Source organism: Euprymna scolopes, chromosome 12 (assembly GCF_053919585.1).
Source record: "Euprymna scolopes isolate OS-2025 chromosome 12, ASM5391958v1, whole genome shotgun sequence".
NCBI lineage: Eukaryota > Metazoa > Mollusca > Cephalopoda > Sepiida > Sepiolidae > Euprymna > Euprymna scolopes.
Genome location: NC_136493.1, coordinates 146,314,787 through 146,336,777, shown reverse-complemented (window position 1 = coordinate 146,336,777; position 21,991 = coordinate 146,314,787). Strand labels below are relative to the sequence as shown.

At 28.2% G+C, this 21,991-nt stretch overlaps 1 protein-coding gene and 1 long non-coding RNA gene across 2 annotated transcripts in view; one reads left to right on the top strand and one right to left on the bottom strand.

Moving 5' to 3' along the window:
* LOC145291527 (uncharacterized) overlaps nucleotides 1–21,991 on the bottom strand; it is a 1,250,821-nt gene that overhangs the window by 241,957 nt on the left and 986,873 nt on the right. Inside the window, exon 97 of the mRNA XM_080137518.1 lies at nucleotides 9,640–9,781. Coding sequence (XP_079993644.1) covers nucleotides 9,640–9,781 — 142 coding nt within the window. The remainder of the gene's footprint in view (nucleotides 1–9,639; nucleotides 9,782–21,991) is intronic.
* Nucleotides 20,719–21,991, top strand: part of LOC145291528 (uncharacterized) — a 122,959-nt gene continuing 121,686 nt past the window's right edge. The window contains exon 1 of the long non-coding RNA XR_013869453.1: nucleotides 20,719–20,848. This is a non-coding gene — a long non-coding RNA (uncharacterized LOC145291528). The remainder of the gene's footprint in view (nucleotides 20,849–21,991) is intronic.

The window sequence follows — 21,991 nt, the reverse complement described above, 5'->3', positions numbered from 1 at the left end:
TAATTTACCTTTAACTATATATACATAATGATAAAATTGATCTTGAACTATATATACATAATAATTAAATTGACCTTTAACTATATATACATAATAATTTAAATTACTTTTAACTATATATACATCATAATTCAATTTACCTTTAACTATATATACATAATAATTTAAATTACCTTTAACTATATATACATAATAATTTAAATTACCTTTAACTATATATACATCATAATTTTATTTACCTTTAACTATATATACGTCATAATTTAATTTACCTTTAACTATATATATATAATAATTTGATTTACCTTTAACTATATATACATTATAATTAAATTTACCTTTAACTATATATACATAATAATTTAAATTACCTTTAACTATATATACATAATAATTTAATTTACCTTTAACTATATATACATAATAATTTAAATTACCTTTAACTATATATACATCATAATTTAATTTACCTTTAACTATATATACATCGTAATTTAATTTACCTTTAACTATATATACGTCATAATTTAATTTACCTTTAACTATATATATATAATAATTTGATTTACCTTTAACTATATATACATAATAATTTAAATTACCTTTAACTATATATACATAATAATTAAGCAAATTTGTATTTATTTATGAAGTGAACTAATATTTTTTGAAGTGTTCAATAATAGATGTATTTATCATATAAACATTTAATTTGATGTACACAACACAAGCCGGTTATGCAAGTTATATATATATATATATATATATATATATGTATATAGTTCTTGTGTATTTTTTGTTTATATGTTCATGTAATAATTCTCGATAACAAGTAGAGCTATATTTTAATATAGGTTTTATTTATAAAAACAATTTTGTCAACATATTTGCTAATATATTTCAATCAAAACCTTTTCTTTCTATGTTGCTTTCTAACCATCATTACGATCAGTTTGATCTGATGAGATTCGGTCTTGATGACGTCTTTAGTTGAAATGTGTTTGCACATATTTAGCTAAAATATTTATATAAATAAAACCTACCCTAATATATAAGTGGTGCATTATTTTGGGTACTTTCACATCATATTCACTCAAACAGCTACCCTGACCTGAAACCAACTAATTCAGACTGTTTCATTAAAGTGAAAGTGCTACACATCTTAACATAACAAAGCTTTTCTCTCCAGTGCAAAAAGCTTAAACTCTTATACAGATTTTAGCTCGCAAGCAGAATATTCCACATATATCTTCTTTCCCTATAAATAGAATTGATGTATATTCACAAATATATATGGCATAATTATGTTGACACACCGGTTCATGCAAGACCACTAAGCATCATACATTGCTTTAAAAAAAACAAAAAAACAATGAATATAAACAAATATAATTATTATAGTTTCCCTTAATTATAACAAGCATAATAATGTAAGAGTGTGAGATCCTAACTGTTGAACAAGCAATCAAGTTTTGAATCTCAGCTTTAAACACTCACCACACTTAGCAATACAGAGGAGCTGCGTAACAGGTGTCAGCAAATGATTACATTTGCACCACCCTCCCTCACTCATAGGTTGAGCTCTCACATGGTTGTCACTTTGTAAAAGTATTTTACTTCTTTGGACAGTTGATAATGCAAATGTCAACAAATATAAGCATTATAATTTCTTTTATTTGTAGTAAGTATAATAACATGAGAGGAAGTGATTCGGTTTTAAACGTCCATACTCATCAGCTATCCATCTATAAGAAATAAATGACAAAAGTCTATATTCTAAATTTCAAGATGTTGACCGTCTTACCGTTTAATTGTTTAAGTTGACATGCACAATTCTCGACAGCACCTGTTTTATTGCGCAAAATCATTCATTTAACTATTATATCAATCCATCAATTTATTTTGCTCTTAACTTATCAAAAGAAGTAAATACAACAATAAATATGGGACTAGAAAAAACAGAGATGTAAACTTTGATATTACAATGAGTCCCCTGGACTCTGCACAGGTAACTGACTTATTAGGTCTCTACATTCTTAATCAGTTAGCTAGAAAGGTACCAAGTATAATAGAAATGATGAACTATTCTTTATCAACTCCATTAATAGAAATTTAGAAAAAACTATACAAATGCTAAATAATTTCTTTAAAGATATTGACTTAAAAATAACCATTGATAAAAATCATAAAATAGTAAATTCTTTTAGATGTCACCCTAAATTTAATTAACAATACATATGAACTATACCGGAAACCTAATCAAACCCTATCTTACATTAACTATAAAGTAAACCATCCAATCTCAGTAAAGATAGCTATTATACATAGCATACTGAAAAGAATACTGGATTATCTTATAATGAACATATATTCAATAGCAAGAAAGAATTTTATAATGAAGCATTAACTAGATCAGAATATAGAAGTGAAATAAAGTATATTAAAAATGAAAATAATAAATCAATTGAGGGGAAAGTAACAAAACTGAAACCATCACATGTTATTTCATACAATATGGCAATGGGTAAATCTAATCATAAAAATAATAGAAACAAATATTAATTGTAGTAAAAATATTTTGAAGAAAACAATAAGAGAATCACACAAAATAATATTGCAAATAAAAATAATAAGAAAAATAAACATAAAAAATTGCATTTGGTTTAATCTACCTTATAGTGGACACATGAAAAATAATATGCCAAAAGAATTTTTTCAAATTATTGACAAAAATTTTCCAAAAGGAATTAATCTGTGAAAAATGATAAAATTAAATAATGTTAACTTATCGTTCTCTACGACTACTAATTTAGTGAAAATTATGATAAGTTCTAACATTGCAAAAATAGACAAAGAGATTAATGAAGGGGGTTTCTTACCAAATGAAAACATTGAAGAGGAATCATTTTGCAACTGTTGGAATATTGACTATAGGTCTGATTGCAAAATTTAAACATGTTAAATATCAGTTGAAAATCTTAAAATTTCAAATCCTAAATAAAATGAAAAATAAATAGGAGGGTTAGAGAAGATAAAATATTTTGTTATAATGACAATATTAATAATCCTAATATAATAATAGCATAATTAGAATTAAATCTTTAAATATTAATTCATATATTCATTTAATTAATCAAATAGGAAATTATTATATGATTAGTGTATTTTTCAAAATAAATACAATTGGGAATGTGATTTATTTAAGTGAAGTAAAATGTACTAACGAATTTAACTAGTTTGGAAATAATTATTAAATTTGATTGACAATATTAGCACATATTAATTACAGGTTGAAAATAATAAATTTTTAGTGTAAGAGTTTAAAAGTAATTAACTTAAAAATAGTAATTAATTAATAAAATAAAATATTAAACAAGGTTATAAATATACAATAGCTCACATTAAAATAAAAATTCATTTTTCAAAATAACAATGGTAATAAATTATAAAAACAAAATAAAATTGAATAAAATATACAAATTAATAACTGCAAGAGTATATATGATGGATGGAATTTAAATATATGTTAATAGTAATTAAAACTAAATAATCCTAATACAAAAAGTATAGCTTAAATGATATTAAATACTTTGTTATCATGGTATATTTTCCAAAAAAATTTAAAATAAATAAAGTCTTGGATATAATTTTATAAATATAGATCAATTTATATTGAAATGTTTGTACATATTAAAGTTTAAATAAATAATATAATCAATTAAAAAAAATAAAAATTTGAATTAATAAACAAATAATATAAATAAAATAAAATAATTAAATTAAATAATCATATAATTTATTAGTTAAAGACCAATATAATCTAAAAGTGAGATTGAATAAGGGACATAACTAACTTTAATAATGAAATAGGTCATCACCTTGAACAGATTATAAACATATGATAGAAAAAATTAAAAAGATATCTTAAATTAATGTTAAAAATGGTCAATTAAAATTAATTAAATTGCAATAAAAGAATTCTGATTAAAGTAGAAATAAATTTAATAAAAATATTTACATATGTAATAAAATAAAATTCATAGGTATGCAAAATTTAGGTGTAATCATCAAAGGTTATTACCGCAAACAAATCAATAAATTAAGTAATTAGTTTCAAATAAAAATAAATTTACATACATATGTTATAGATTTTACAATTATCAATATTTTCTAAGTAAATATAGATACATTAATTATAAATAAATTAATACAATAAATAATAAATTATCTAAGTAAATATAGATACATTAATTATAAATAAATTAATACAATAAATAATAAATTATCTAAGTAAATATAGATACATTAATTATAAATAAATTAATACAATAAATAATAAATTATCTAAGTAAATATAGATACATTAATTATAAATAAATTAATACAATAAATAATAAATTATCTAAGTAAATTTAGATACATTAATTATAAATAAATTAATACAATAAATAATAAATTATCTAAGTAAATATAGATACATTAATTATAAATAAATTAATACAATAAATAATAAATTATCTAAGTAAATATAGATACATTAATTATAAATAAATTAATACAATAAATAATAAATTATCTAAGTAAATATAGATACATTAATTATAAATAAATTAATACAATAAATAATAAATTATCTAAGTAAATATAGATACATTAATTATAAATAAATTAATACAATAAATAATAAATTATCTAAGTAAATATAGATACATTAATTATAAATAAATTAATACAATAAATAATAAATTATCTAAGTAAATATAGATACATTAATTATAAATAAATTAATACAATAAATAATAAATTAATAAAATATTAAATTAAATTACTTTTTTTAATGTATATCAAAATGTATACAATTTAACAATGCGGGAATTTTAATTTGGTGACTTAATTTAAAAATTCAAAGCTGGCATCAAATGAAAACGGTAATTGCAACTTCTCTCTCAATTTTCAGATTTTATAATCATGCCCATATGCCTTTATTTTCTTTTTAAAAAATGCTAAATGCTTTTCTTCTGATGAGTTAAAGGTGAAATAAATTCATTGATTGATATAATGATTAAATGAATGATTTCGCACTACGAAACAGGTGCTGTCAAGCATTGTGCATGTTAACTACTTAAAGGAATAAATGGTAAGATGGTTAACATCTTGAAATTTGGAATATAGACGTTTGTCATTTAATAACATATATGCTCTGTAATTACATCTCGCTTCATAAATTAAAGGATTGGTATAAATAAAAGGTGAAATATAATTGAAGAAACATATTTCTACATATATATATATATATATATATATATATATATATATGTGTGTGTGTGTGTGTGTGTGTACACACACAAAATGAAAAGATACTGACAGTAGAAAAATATATACTGTTGCATATAGATTTATTTTTATTCATCAGTTCAAAACAAGGAAATAACTTCAAGGGCACAGGGGTCATTCAAGCTCTTCAGGTTAGGCATTTCAAAGCCTAATACTTCTCATCAGAGGAAGAGGGATAATGGTAGGCAGCAAGATAGGATATATAGGATAAGTGAAGTAGAGAATTTAAATAAAGAGTAAAAGATAAAGAATAAAAAATAAAAATAAAGATAATAAATAATAATAATAATAATAATAATAATAATAATAATAATAATAATAATAATAAAATAGAATATATACACCAGTATCTATTTTTCTATGGTCAGTATCTTTTTGTCTGGTATCTGAACTTCGCCTACATTGTTGAGATTTTTATTATATCAACAAGTCTTCATTTGATCCCTATATATATATATATATATATATATATATATATATATATATATATATATATATATATATATGGATTGTGCAACTCTTATTTCACTGTGTATTTCGTACACAGGAGATATCCATCATTTATCATATATATATATATATATATATATATATATATATATATATATATATATGAGGCGGTCAAAGAAGTATAGAAGGGTTCTGATAAATGATGGATATCTCCTGTGTACGAAATACATAGTGAAAGAAGAGTTGCACAATCTATAACTGTTCAGCATGTCTTAAGCAATCACAAAGAGAAGTTCAGAATTACATGGTAAGTAGATAAAGACTGGTATTGTTTTTCTAGACTAGCATCACAACCAATGCTTGAGAATCTTATCTACCCAACTATATGCTCCATAAAAGAAGAATATATGAATCTAGATCTTTCCTAAGAGTATTAGTGAAATTAATGCATGTTGTATTCCCAACAGAAATTGAACCCAGCATGTTGTGCACACACTCTGTGTCTGTAATCACTATACTATACTACCACTTCCATATATATATCTATACTACCACTTCCATATATATATATATATATATATATGGATTGTTGCCCAGTCATAAAATATTATATAGTAGTCATTTCAAAATTTATAAATAAATAAAAATCTGACATGAGTGCCATCAGCTAGAATTGAAACCAAAAAATATAGCATTATTTGTTACCATCTGAGCTATGTCCATAGACATAAAAACTAAAAAAAATAATGTTGTTTAAGGTATAAATGTATATTTATGTATGCAGAAGAGTAACACATTTAGTCGACTTATGCCTGCCAAGTCCCAATTTTTTCAATTTAGTCCCCTTAGCAGCCATTTTTACCAGCTAAAAACCAAATTAAATTTGTTCTATTGGTTCAAATCCCCTATATATCAATTTTTAACTGTAGGCCAAAAATTGACAGAGTAGTTTGGTAGAAACTGTTCCTCATACAGACAGAGTTGATTGTATTGTTGTAGTTTCTTCCATGTAAATTCACTGAAACTCCAGTGTTTATCAAAAAGTGCTCAATGAAAAGCAGAGTGTAATTATAGTGTGCTTATTTATACAAACATTATTGGCTACATACATGCATACATGTTTCTACTGCAATGTTTTTAGAGAAACGTCCTTAGGTCAGATTTTTTTAATATCAAGGTTTTATTGAAAAATAAAATCTGACCGGAGTACACTGCTTCCCTAAAGGGATTGCAGCAGAGACGTGTATGCATATTTAGGCAATAATGTTTTTTAAATAAAAAAACACACTCTCTCTCTCATATATATATATATATATATATATATATATATATATATATATATATATATATATATATATATATATATATATATATATGGCGTGTATGTGCATGCATGTGTGTATAAACTGATGCACAAATCTGAAATTTTATACCTGCCTTTAAAAAGAACGAAATAAAATTTAAACAAAATTCATTTGATATGGTGTCATTTGAATGCAGAACATTTAGGTTGCCAACAAAAATGTTACTTATTAGCTAGTATTGTTTCTGTCAATCAAACTCCTTGTTGTGCATACAAACAGCGAAAGCAAGAAAAGAAGACTAAAATATATACACATAAATAATGATGTGGTGAGAAAATTATGTAATTTGCTTGAAGTATTAGGTGTTGTGTCTAATATATAGAAGGCTGTTAAAAATGTGGTAATATGCTCGATAGGTAGAAGAACTGGAAACAAGAAGATAAAAATGAAAGTAAATTTTTTGTTTCATTTGAACTCATTTATTAAAAAATTGTTATTATGGCTTTCAATGTCACTATTTACTGAAGATGTGTATGTCATACCTGTATATCATAATGTTTTGAGAAAATACTCCTCTTCTAAGGTGTTACAGTTCTTTTCAATGCAAAACATTATGATATACACACTCCACATGCACATCTCCCATGAACAAAGTGGCACTGAAAACAAGTAAGATTTATGATAAATAAATAAGAAAATTACTTACACCTGAAAATATCCTATATCTCTACAAAGCCACAATTTGCCCATGCATGGAGTATTATTGACACATCTGGGCTGGAGCTCCTAGCACTATTTTATCCCTCTTAGACGCAGTACTCAAAAGAGTCTCAAATCTAATGGGTTCTACACTATCAACCAAGCTCCAACCCCTGCCTCATCGTCATGATATTGCACCCCTGTGATTGTTTTGCAAGTACTTTAATGAAATGTGCTCTGATGAAATAGTACATGTACTCCCTCAATGTACATACTCCCGACTAATCAGACAAGCAGCAAAATCTCACCTCTTCACTGTTGAGGTTCCTAGATGCCAGAAACCCTTCTACTCTAATAGATTCTTCCCACAGACTGCAAGATTTTAGAATTCCATCTCTGTTTCTTGCTACCTTAGCTGTACTAATATTACAGAAGTTTAAATGTAACACAAAGATATCTTGCAGCTCAACTTTCTACATAATGCCTTGTAGATGTGATCCCACTTAGCAGCTCCTCACTTCCAAGTGGCAAAATGGCTTGTTTGGGGTGAAAAATAAATAGATAAGTAAAAATAAAGAAACTTATTTTCACTTTTATCCTCATCTTATTTTTAATCCTAGCCAGCATATTTCTGCATTGTTAAATCTTCTATAAATAGTCTATAGCTAATGATGTGTTTGTATATTTAGACAAAATTTGATGCCTTTTTTAATGATTTCTTTCTTAAACAATCTCTTCATTGTCTTAATATGCCTTTCAAACAATAAATATGTCATGTGCCTATAGCAAGTAATTTAAATAAAGACTATTCATTTTTTTAAATTATACTAGAAGATTTTTATTAAAAAATATGCAATCTAAGTTATACATTTAAAAGAAATATTTAGAGTAAGATTAATAGTCACCGGATGCTCGGTAGGTTTTTGTATAAAATAAAATCAGTTTTCCATTTCTAAGTGCTGACATCAGCTTTTGAAATGTGCAGTTTTTTTCAATGATGTCTTATCAAATTTTATACAACTGCCATTGCTTTGTGCATTAGATTTACTCTTTCAAATGAATTTTTTTGCATACATTCAATTCTGTCACTGGGAAGAAACCAAATGATTAAACATTTGTTCAATACTTGTATTATAAACAAATCATAGAATTCTTTATCGTATTATTTGGATTCTTCAAACTACTGTTCTCATATTGAGTGTTATTTTCACAACAGTTCAGTCGATGTAAACTCCAACTTTCTTCAAGTGTATCTTGTCAAACTCTGGAATCTTTCTGTCGAACTCGCGGATGTGCACAGACTTTTGAATGGAACCTCTTATGTAATCTACAGGGGTAACATGCTCTTGCTCTGTCAGCCATGACTGAGTAGAAGTTTTAAGTAGTTTGCAATTGTATTTCGATTTTTGCCCGCACTGAGGATTGAACCTTCTACCTCCAAAAGTGTAACTTTTACAACTGAATTTTACCAAGTATTCCATCCACTACGCTCTGTTCAAAATTCTGTACAAACTCCCTAATTCAACAAGATATACCTGAAGAAGGTCAAATGTTACAGTAACCAAAACTGTATGAAAATAATACTCAAGATGAGAACAGTGGCTCAAAAAAACAAATAATATGAATGATCAATCCTCATTTGAAAACTTTAAAAATGGAATTCTTTATCATTTTTTATTTTTTCAGCTATTGTTTAGAAACAGACTTTTCTATAATCAAGAAGGTTAATTAATACTTTTGATTATGATCATAAAAAGTAACACATTCTCACATTTTTAATGTAATCTACAAATATTAAAATTGAAAAATTAGCAACAGTATTTTAGGCATCTTGAAAATTGATTCTGCATACCTGTTGTCACTTTATGACATAATTTCACATTCACTTCAACTTCAACAGGCCTGTCAGGAGATAATTTTTCGAATACAATTTTTATGCCATTGTCTTTCGTTTTATCACGGAGCATTATCTTGTTTTCTGAAATATAATCAGCCTAAAAATAATAAAAACAGAAAGGAATATCAATAAAAGTACAATATCATTTTTTTTTTCATTTTCATCACAATATAACTGTTTTTTAAAAATATCTATTCTTCACTGTAATATCAAAATTTAATCTTTGTCTTCTTTTAGTGCTTGTTTGGAAGATTAACGAGAAAAAAAAAAAAATTAAATTTCAACTAAAAGCAATATCATTTACTTAATTTTCATGTCAAAACTAGTAACAGTTTACTACATTATTAGATACCAGCAGGGAATGCTGGACCTTGCCCGATGCACACTTCGTATTTATTATTACAGACCCAATTCTCTACTGAATATAATATATATATATATATATATATATATATATATATAATACTGATTTCAAAAGTTAAAAAAAAAAAAAAAACTGACATGGATGCCAACAGCTAGAATAAAAACCAAAACATTTAGCACTCCAGCAACGTTCTCTACCATTCGAACTATCAACATATAGATAAACAAGATTTAAAATTAAACCAGTTCGAGCTATGGATGAATCTGCACATGCTCAAAACTAATAGAAATATGTTGGCAAGTTGAAATGAACATTTTGTATTTCAACTTGTCGACATATTTCTCTACACGTCCATCCAAACAAAGATTTAACTTGTTATCAATCACCCTTGGTGTATGATTACTATTTCCTGTTAATCTGAGTGTTATATTTACAGACTCATATTTAACAGAGTCTACAGACTCAAAATTTGATATACCGGATACTGAGATTTGGGAAAATCTATGTGATCGGTTTTCGGACAGAAATTTGGCTGTTATGGGGTCAAAGTTCAACGATTTGACCTTTGAGAACTCTACCAATCTCCTCCGACAATTTGGGGGTCTAAACACTTGAAATTTTAGATATCGGTTCCTTGGAAATGGATCTAATTTAAGAACTTAATTTGAGCCCAAAACAATAAATGATAAGGGGTAATAATAGGGGTCAAATTTTAAAAAATTAACCGTTTTTTTTTTTGTTTTTTTTTTTTTGCTCAGCATACATCTCCAAACACCCGGGCAACGCCAAGCCGAAATGCTAGTATTTCTATAAAAATCATTTATTTCTATGAATAATAATTTGACATTCCTGCAGTTATCTCCCCTGTTACTATAAGAACTATTTTGTTTATTATTTAAGTAAAACTTTTTTGAACGCATTTTTATCTATATATTAATAGGATAGCGTGTGTGTCACGCTTACATCCGAGTGACTGTCGTTTAATTGTTATGGACTTCCATTTCTTGTAATAAATAATTTTACCAAGAATTCTTCATAAGTTTTCGTTCTGATTGTAACTAAAGGAACTCAAGTTTATATATATATATATATATATATATATATATATATATATATATATAAACACACACACACACACACATATTTTTTTTCATAAGTTTTGGTTTCGATTCAAGCTGATGCACCCAAGTCATAAGAATATATTTTTTTTATTTTTGAAATTGCAACTTTAAAATATATAAAAATCGATAAAACATGAACTCTATCATAATATATACAAAATCAGCAAGGATTAAAATATCATATTTAAGCAAACTTGATGACTGGGCTATGCCGGGCGTCTCTGTTAGCTTAGAAAATACTTTTACAGTTTTAACAAAAGAGTTAAAATAATATCAGAGCATCTCCATTTACGCTGGACATCTACAGAATGCCAACATCAATATATTACATATGAATGAGATCCCTGTGGAATTTCCATAGGTCCCGCTAGTTAATAATTAATTTTCTACTCAATCATTTTTTTAATTTTTGGATACATTACTAATTTCAACATAACAATTAAATAAATAACATAGCTTTTAACTGAAATTCAATTTTTCATATTCCAACCAAACACCCTTTTTTATTTGCTTATATTCAGGGGTAACTATAAGTGACCAAAATCGATTCCAAAATTAACTTTTTATTTCTGGGATGATCTGTTTTTTATATTGGTCCCAAAATTCAAATTTATACCTTAATATGATTAGCTATGATTAAGTTTCATGATTTTATAGTGCTGTTGTCTATTAGTTAAAAAATAACTTGAAATGAGAGCTGATCAACGACTTTAACATTTATAAGATATCACTCAATAAGGCCTAAGCCTAACTAGTAGAATAACAATTTTTAAGTAAAATTCAACTTTATTCATATTCTCGTTCTGGGGTGATACACTGATTCCTATGTTTCTTTTAACTATTTAACTTTTCTTTCTAGTACAATTTACCTTTGGCCTCAAAATATGTCAGCCAAATCTCTTTCCCTGGAGCATTCTTTTGAGCTCTGTAAACAGTTAGTAGTCACTTGAGGCTGGCCAGATTTGAAGAATACTCCAGATCTGGTGGGTGTTGAAACAATTCAAAGTGCAATTCATGTAGTTTTGCAATCATCTTGTGATATTGTGCATTGTCTTAGTGAAAGAGCACCTTTTTTCTTCATTTGTGGCCAAATTTCAGAATTCTGTCCTTTGAACGCACCAAAAATATTAGATAATATTCATTTTTGATGGTTCTTCCTTTCTCAAAAGCATCAATGAACAAACTACTTTACACATCCCAAAATACAGAGATCAAAACCTTGCCTGCTGATGTATAAAGATGAAGGGGAGGGATACAGTGTGTTCATCTACAAATTGATTTTTTATTCAATTTAACATGTTTATTGAGCTCGAAAAGCATACAGTGTTTACCGATGTATTAGAAAATTTAAAATGGCGGCCGACTCTCTCTTTAACACGGTAAGTTCGGAAAAAGGTGTAATAAATAATAAACTAGACAAAATACTGTTAGAAATTTGCTCAATATATGTTACCGTGACATAACTTGACATATATTCGGTGGTTTTTTAATAGCATTTTCTTTAGTTTATTATGTATAACACCTTTTCCCGAACTTACCGTGTTAAAGAGAGAGTCGGCCGCCATTTTGAATTTTCCAATACATCGGTAAACACTGTATGCTTTTTGAGCTGAATAAACATGTTAAATTGAATGAAAACACGAAAATTATATCCAGTTTGGTAGAAAAGTAACTTATCTTGCCTTTGATAACATGTATTTGTTATATATTTGTTCTTTGATAACTTTTTCGAATCTATGTGTACAGTAATACAAACCCGAAAATTGATTAATAAATTTATTTAGTGATTACTTTTTCTCTTAATGATTGATTTTAGAATTTTGAAGTAAAAATTAAAAAAAATTAAAAATTAGTTAACGAGAGATTGTTAGCACATGGCATCCCTCGCGCTCGCGCCAAAAAAATATTTCGTTTTTAATTTATTAGTTAATTTTTGCAAAATTTGACAGGACGACAATAAATGTTGATAATTGGGTAAATTTATACAAACACCGTGACAGCGAATTAACCCTAACCCTAAACCCTAACGCTGTCACGGTGTTTGTATAATAATACCAAAAAACTATCATAATTAAAAAACCAAAACAAAAAGCAACGAAAAATCGAATCGCTGCCTATTTTTAAATTTTTTGGTTTTGTTTTTAATTATTGTTTTATGACTCCAAAAAATATCGTTAAAATAAGAACAAAAAAAAATTTGTAATCAACTTTGTATGAACAGATTAAACGCTTTAATATAAACCACTAAGAACTTAGCCAGTTAGGTAGAAAACAGACACTTAGAAAATCGATTTTATTTAAAAAAAAAAAAAAAACATTAAACAAGTAAAAATATTTTTTAAAAATATTAGGGGGGGGGGGGCTATAGTCTATTTTTTAAGGGACCAGTTTTCCTATCTAGCGAAAGGGGACGAGTTTTCCGGAGACGAGTTTTTCTGGAGACGAGTTTTCCCGAGACGAGTTTTCCCGGAACGAGTTTTCCGGGCACCAAATAAATTTATTAATCAATTTTCTTGAAAATCCCGCTATCGTTTATGAAGAATCTTTTTAATTTCATTTTTTGTTGGTTGTTTTTCGGAGGGAGATATAGTTTTAACCCCCCCCCCCACTCTCTCACCCTCTCTCTAAATTATATTTTAAAAAATATTAAAATTTATTATTTTCTTTTTAAAACCAAATCTCCCTCAGTAATTTCTTTAATTTTCTATTTTTTAGCGATTATCAAGACCCCTAAGATGTGATATACCGGACATTATTTCTAGTTCGGGTTTGTATTACTGTACACATAGATTCGAAAAAGTTGTCAAAGAACAAATATATAACAAATAAATGTTATCAAAGGCAAGATAAGTTACTTTTCTACCAAACTGGATATAATTTTCGTGTTTTTATTTAATTTAACATGTTTATTCAGCTCAAAAAGCATACAGTGTTTACCGATGTATTGGAAAATTCAAAATGGCGGCCGACTCTCTCTTTAACACGGTAAGTTCGGGAAAAGGTGTTATAAATAATAAACTAGACAAAATACTATTAAAAAACCACCGAATATATGTCAAGTTATGTCACGGTAACATATATTGAAAAGGTATTATAAATAATAAACTAGACAAAATACTGGTAGAAATTCGCTCAATATATATTACCGTGACATAAGTTGACATATATTCGGTTGTTTTTTAACAGTATTTTGTCTAGTTTATTATTTATAACACCTTTTCCCGAACTTACCGTGTTTAAGAGAGAGTCGGTCGCCATTTTGAATTTTCCAATACATCGGTAAACACTGCATGTTTTTCGAGCTGAATAAACATGTTAAATTGAATAAAAACACGAGAATTATATCCAGTTTGGTAGAAAAGTAACTTATCGGGTAACCCAACTTATCTTGCCTTTGATAACATTTATTTGTTATATATTTGTTTTTTTAACTACTTTTTCGAATCTATGTGTACAGTAATACAAACCCAAATTTTAATATTTTTTAAAATATAATTTAGAGGGGGGGGGGGGGGTAAAACTATATCTCCCTCCGAAAAACAACCAACAAAAAATGAAATTAAAAAGATTCTTGATAAACGATAGCGGAGTTTTCAATAAAATTGATTAATAAATTTATTTAGTGATTACTTTTTCTCTGAATGATTGATTTTAGAATTTTGAAGTAAAAATTTAAAAAATTAAAAATTAGTTAACGAGAGATTGTTAGCACATGGCATCTCTCGAGCCAAAAAAATATTTCGCTTTTAATTTATTAGTTAATTTTTGCAAAATTTGACAGGACGACAATAAATGTTGATAATTGATAAAATTATAATTTTAAATAACGCATGAGTGCATTTGGTATGAGAGAAAACAAAAACATAACAACAAAAAACTATCATAATTAAAAAACCAAAACAAAAAAGTAACGCTCCCAGTTTTTAATTTTTTTGTTTTGTTTTTTATGACTCCAAAAAACATCGTTAAAATAAGAAACAAAAAAATTGTAATTAACTTTGTATGAACATAATAAACGCTTTAAAATAAGTGAAACCACTAAGAACTTAGCCAGTTAGGTAGAAAACGGACAATCGATTTTATTTAAAAAAAAAAAAAACATTAAACAAATAAAAATATATTTTTTTAAATATTAGCTGGGGGGCTATAGTCTATTTTAAAAAGCAATATCTCCTTCAAGAACGATCATAAAATCGATATTTATTCAATAAGGGACCAGTTTTCCTTCCTAGCGAAAGGGGACGAGTTTTCCGGAGACGAGTTTTCCCGAGACGAGTTTTCCTAAATTCCTTAGCCACGAAGTCTATTTTGTCAAGGCAGGATAGGCTGTTTTTAGCAGCTCCTGCCCAGATATGGCAGCAAGTATTCCATCCTTGGACGTACTTGGCTTTTATTATTTAATCCTTGGACGTACTTACTTGGCTTAGAACAACTTTCAAAATAAAACACCCATCATACTTTATTTTTATGGTAAAGCATTAGTTTTTTTTTTTTTGTTTTTTTTTTTTTGGAGAAGGGCGAAGAAAAACAGGGAAAAAACTTTTGGACCAAGTAAAGAATAGATACCCCGTAGCAGCCGGCGGTGCCAGGCGCACATTTCTCGACCTTGACATTGGCCACAAGCACATGGCGTCGGTTGTTTTTAAACACGTCAAATAGCAAACATGCTCGAATATTCACCAGCATTTTTTTTTTTAAATATATTTAGAAAACTTTTGAAGATTTAAAAGAAAAAGTATATATTTACAAAACATTTTTTTTAAAAATAAGTAACAAAACGAACGTATTTAAATAAAAAAATATTTAAATAAACGGGTGTCTCTTTCTGTTTCGGATTTTTGCGACCAAGATTGATTTTTATGTACCGTGTTTTGTGGGGGTGGGGGGTTCTGTGTGCGTTTATAAGACACTTCAATATTTATTCTTTAAAACATTAACTTCAGCGACAATTAATATATTTTCAAAATAATATTTTTAAATATTACATTTTTACGAATATTCGCGAGCAAGATTTTTTTAAAAATACAAGATATTTCAATAAATGGCTGTCTTTCTGAGTGCGTGTTTAATATATTTACAGAATTTTTTAATAACTATTTTATTCTTTTTATCAAACAAAAATAGAACTTTTATAATGACATATATATTATGGACCGTTTCGAAATTTTAAAATTAAAGTTAGTTTTATTTAAAAAAAAAAAAAAAAAGACAGGTGTTTATATTATAAACTTTAATTTCAAAGTAATAAATGGTGAAAAAAAATATCTCGAAAAGAAAAAACACCTCGTCTTTTTTTTTGTTTTAAATAAAACTTTAATTTTAAAATTTCGATGTTTGAAAAACAGTCCATAATATATATTTCATTATAAAAGTTCTATTTTTGTTTGATAAAAAGAATAAAACAGGTAATAATAATAATAATAATAATAATAACAATAATATAAAAAAAAACAACAGTCCATTAAGTTCAAATAAAGACTGTTTGAATAAAACTTATAAAAAAAGGTTCATTCTATACGGTTTTGGCCATTGTTTTTTTTTTTTTTTGTACGTTTTTAATACAATTCAATATTTATTTACAGTGCGGTGTATGTCGGTGGTCAGTGAAGGAGAAATCCTTTTAGCCCGAGGCAATTTTTTATGCATAATAAAATCACAAGTATAAACAATCGAGATAAAAAAATATATTATTTTATTCACATATCTTTTTATAACTTTTATTTTTATAAAGATGAAATGTAGTATCACAAGATAGAAATCTTTTTATAATTTTTATTTTTATTTTAAAAAAACACGCACTCAGAAAGACACGTCATTTATGTAAATATCTTTTATTTGAAAAAAAAAAATCTTGCTCGCGAATATTCGTAAAAATTTAATATTTCAAAATATTATTTGAAAAATATATTAATTGTCGCTGAAGTTAATATTTTAAAGAATAATTAAATAAATATTTAATTGTCTTAAAAACGCACACAGAACCCCACCCCCACAAAACACGGTACCTAAAAATCAATCTTGGTCGCAAAAATCCGAAACAGAAAGAGACACACCCATTTATTAAAATATCTTTTATTTAAATACGTTCGTTTTGTTACTTACTTAAAAAAAAAAAAATGTTTTGTAAATATATACTTTTTCTTTTAAATCTTCAAAAGTTTTCTAAATATATTTTTTAAAAAAATTGCTCGCGAATATTCGAGCATGTTTGCTATTTGACGTGTTTCAAAACAACCGACGCCATATGCTTATGTCAAGGTCGAATCACCGGTGTTAGTTGAAATGTGCGCCTGGCACCGCCAGGCGTCGTCGTCTGCTACGGGGTATCTATTCTTTACTTGGTCCAAACTTTTATATTTTAATTTTTTTATAAAACATATAAACGTTATCGTTTGCCCTAACTCCAGTCGTGCAAAAAAGAAGAAAAAAAAAGTACCCATTCTAAGAGATGTTCACACTTTGCACTTAAAAATATGTATAGCCAAGAATATTAGTCAAATATATTATGGTAAATATATGTAAACTAAAGTAGATATTTTGGGTGGGGAGCATCGCTTTAAAGCAGGCGATTAATTGATGTCACAGCTGGCAGCCATTTTAAGTGAAAAACTACAATTACACTTTTTTTGCAAGCTTCCATGTTGTGCACGTTTCTTTTTTGTTAAAAGTTTTCTTGATACTTATACAGTTTAGTCAAGACATTAAAAAAAATGAAAATATCGAAAAAAGTTTAAATTGTATGTATCCGTTATGAAACGAAGTTCTCCGAAAAAAAATTTCACTTAATTTCATCAAGTTTTTTTTTTTTTTTTTTTTTTTTTACAGCGAAAAAACAATTTGTTATGATACCGAGCAAAATGTTCGATTTTTAGGAAGAAAAGCTAGAATTAAAGATGGGGTGGGGTGTCAGCGCTTTAACTGGAGTTATCTCCCTTTGGCATTTCTAAAATTAAAACAATTTTTTTTTTTTTTATAATCCAAGATGGTTGCCTTCAACGCGCTCTCATAAAAACGTGTTTTTCCGATGTAAAAAAAAAAAACTACTTGATGAAATTAAGTGAAATTTTTTTTCGGGGAACTTCGTTCCATAACGTATGCATACAATTTAAACTTTTTTTTCAATATTTTCATTTTTTAATGCCCTGACTAAACTGTACAAGTACCGTTTTCTTTCCTGACAAAATTCGACTTGCTCTTCAAGCGATCAAATTTATTATCGCTAAGCTAGGGATTTTTCCCCTCGGCCCCTAAATCAACAGTCTAGACATTTTTATAATGACTTTTTCGTTGTTGATTGCTGTGTCTGATCCTATATAGAGGAAGCCCACCCTCCCCGGCTTTACCTTCTTTCTTTGAGAAGGGTAACCAATGTATTCATGGCCATTTTGTTTGAGAATTACTATGGAAAATTTTAAGGACTTCTTGAATTGACGCCCCACTCCCATACTTCTGAAATTGCATTGTTTTGTCTCCCTCTCAGTTGATTCGTAACAATAATGCACAAGGACCTTAATTTCACTTACAATAACTATACATATGTATTGAGCACTTTTTGAAAAATATTGGTTTTCAGTTCAATACATTATATGTATGTAATTCTATCATAAAATATATAAAAAAAATACATTTCTAAAAACAAAAAATATCAACGATTTGATTAGGCGTATAAGGGGAGCGAAAAAAACAAAAAACAACCCTCCTCTACCCAAAAAGCAAATAGTGTGAGAAATTCCACAATTATAAGCAGGCCCTTCATTGGCTGATTGGCCACCCACTGTCTTTACTTAGACAAATCAAATTGGTCAAGATTTTAATTGCTGAGTGATCGGCTTGGCAGATTTTTGAATTCCTTTTCTCTTTTCAGGCAGTTCCAGACAAGCAGCCATAGAAGAAAGATGGAACTCAACTCTCTCCGAATATGAGGCATTTGGGCGCCTCTACCCTTCGTCTCCTTGAGACTTTATTTTTAAAGCCTATATGATTAGGTTAAGTTATTATTATATATGTCTCCCAGAGACTTTTTAAAGTCAGAATTATTGACCTGTCATTAATTACTTTTCAAATGAATATTCCTTATGAACTTCTGTGATTTCGACACAAGTTGAGAATTGACTCTTATCAGAAGGCATCATACCAACCCCTTTAAAGTGCTGAACCCGAATTCCATTTTTTGTGTAGATAAAGGACTATTACCTTTCGAGGTGTTACCAGCTCTATTCAGAGGCAAATTAGGCATTTCATCTTTTGCAACGAAGAACGGATAAAATTTGTGTCGAATTTTAGAAGTATGTTTGTTGTAATTGTTATTAATTTTTTTGTCATTGTCTTGGAGCTAAAACAGGTGAGAAGAAATATCTCACAATAAACCTAGTCAACAAAGTTACCAAAGACAATAAAAGTTGACCTTTACAACTGATCTGAAATGGAACACATACATCAAATCCATTGCCAAAGTTGCTGGAAAACTGGTGGGGTCCTTCTATTGATCCAGTAGATATCTATCTGCTGATGCAATTCTCTACCTATATAAGAGCCAGGTATGTTTAAGGATGGAGTATTGTTGCCACATCTGGGCAGGAGCTGCTATAAGACTTTATCCTGCCTTGACAGAGTTCAAAATAGACTTCGTAGCCTAGTAGGGGATGCCCTTTTCTCTTCCCTGCAACCTCTTTCTCACAGAAAAGACGTTGCGAAACTGTCTCTGCTTTATCGTTATTTTCATGGCAAGTGCTCGTCTGAGCTCCAATCAATGCCCCCCCCTCGCCAAACTTTCATGAGAAACACTTGTCTAGCTGAAGACACTATCAATAATTTCCCCTACTCTTTATGTGTGCCTAAACCTAAACGTAGATTCCATGAACAAAGCTTCTTGCTTAGAACTGCACACCTGTGGAACTCTCTTCCGTTTACCTGCTTTCCAACTGACTACAATATGGCCGTCTTCAAGTCCAATGTAAACAAGTTCTTGATAAGCCGTTCCCCTTAAGTAATCCAATTTACCAAATTTACACTTCTAACGATTACTTTGACGAATGTACACTCTTTAACCCTTATCCGCGAGTGACCTCTGGGCCTCGATAAGTGGTGATTCCTTTGTAAAAAATAAAAAAATGAAAGTTATTTTTTTTTTTTACTTACCTGGATTTTTTTAAAAAACATTTTAAAGCAATTTTCTTATTCCAAGTAAAATATATTACGTTAGAAAAAAAAAAAAAAATATGACGGAATAACGCTTTGCTAAACATCCCCGAAATCTGATTATTATTATTGTTTTGTTTTTTTTTTCTGTTCGTTTCTTCTTTAAATTGCGTAGATACTTATTCAGTTTACGACCTAATCGCTAACACATTTGCTTCGACAAGTTACGTAAGTAGCCGGAAGATGCCGAAGTGAAGATTGTCATGTGACTAATTAAAAACCCGGCGTCTTTCCAAAGTCATTTTCTGTTAAAAAAAAAAAAAAAAAAAAAAAAGAATGGGTCATAAACTGGATAAATATTGAAAAGTAAATTGTATTTCCTTTGGAAAATTGTTAGTATATTTTTTAAAAGACAAAAAACTCATCCAGCAAACTTCGGTGATGTCTCCCATATGCCGGATTTCACCATGATGAAAATGTAACACGATAGGATTTGAAGAAAATATTTAAATGTAATTAAAACGCTTTAAATTCGATCCAGGTGAGTAGAAAAAGTAACTTTTATTACGTTTGGTAACAGTTACTTGTTGACTATGTCTCTTTTTTCTGTCGACTATACTGCACAATCGCCAATCACACTTATTTTAACAAAATAAATAACTGGTACTTATGCACTTATGTTACCGAGCTGAAATAATATTATTTAGAAAGCCATTTTTAACATTGAGAACAGAGGGTGTTTTGTACTTTTTACCAATACGATTAAAAAATAGGGTCAATTTTTACGACGTGCCCCAGCGTATTATAAGCACCTCAATCTCCCCATAAGAACGACTGTCGAGGTGTGGTGGTGTTTATTCCGAAAGCCATTCTTAACATGGGAAGGTTGAGGTGCTTCTTTGCACGTCGTAAAAAAATTGACGAAAAATAGCACGATAACATAAGTGCATATAAGCACCAAATGCGATTCTACTTTTTAGGCGACTACGGTCTGCAAAAAAAAAAAAAAAAAAAAAAAAATTCACAAAAATGATGGAACCTTTTCTGAAAGGTTTTTACCGACGCTAAAGCATTTGGTAAATGCGAGGAATCTTTCCACCTTCGAAAAACTCTTTAAAATTACCTCTTCTTCAGTTTCTCGGGGGCGCTGAAAACGAAAATAACGTTTAAAATTCCGGCAAACAAGTAGTTTCCCAGATATGAAGACATGTTAGTTAAAAAAAAAGTGGGGGATCACTTTTCTATAATTTAACGTAAAATGAGAATCCACCTTCTTTTTTTGGGGGGGGGGGGGTTTCTGGCAGTATCTTTCCACCCTCAAAATGTAGTGCGAGATCACTTTCTATATTAATTTAACGTAAGATGAGCACCCACTTTTTGTGGGAGTTGGGGGGGGGGGGATCGACGTAAAAGGAATAATTATGGCCTGGTAAACCAACAAAAAAATCTACCTTTAAAAACTTGTTTTCGATAAGTTTTCGGGTGTGCTGAAAGCGAATATCGCATTTAAATTTTCCACAAATAAGTAGTTTTCCGGGTACTTGTACAGTTTAATCAAGACATTCAAAAATGAAAATATCGGAAAAAGGTTATATTGTACGTATCCGTTTTGGACTGAAGATCTCCGAAAAAAAAAAAATTTCGGTACTTGTGCATTTAACGAACCAGACGTAACTCAGCATTT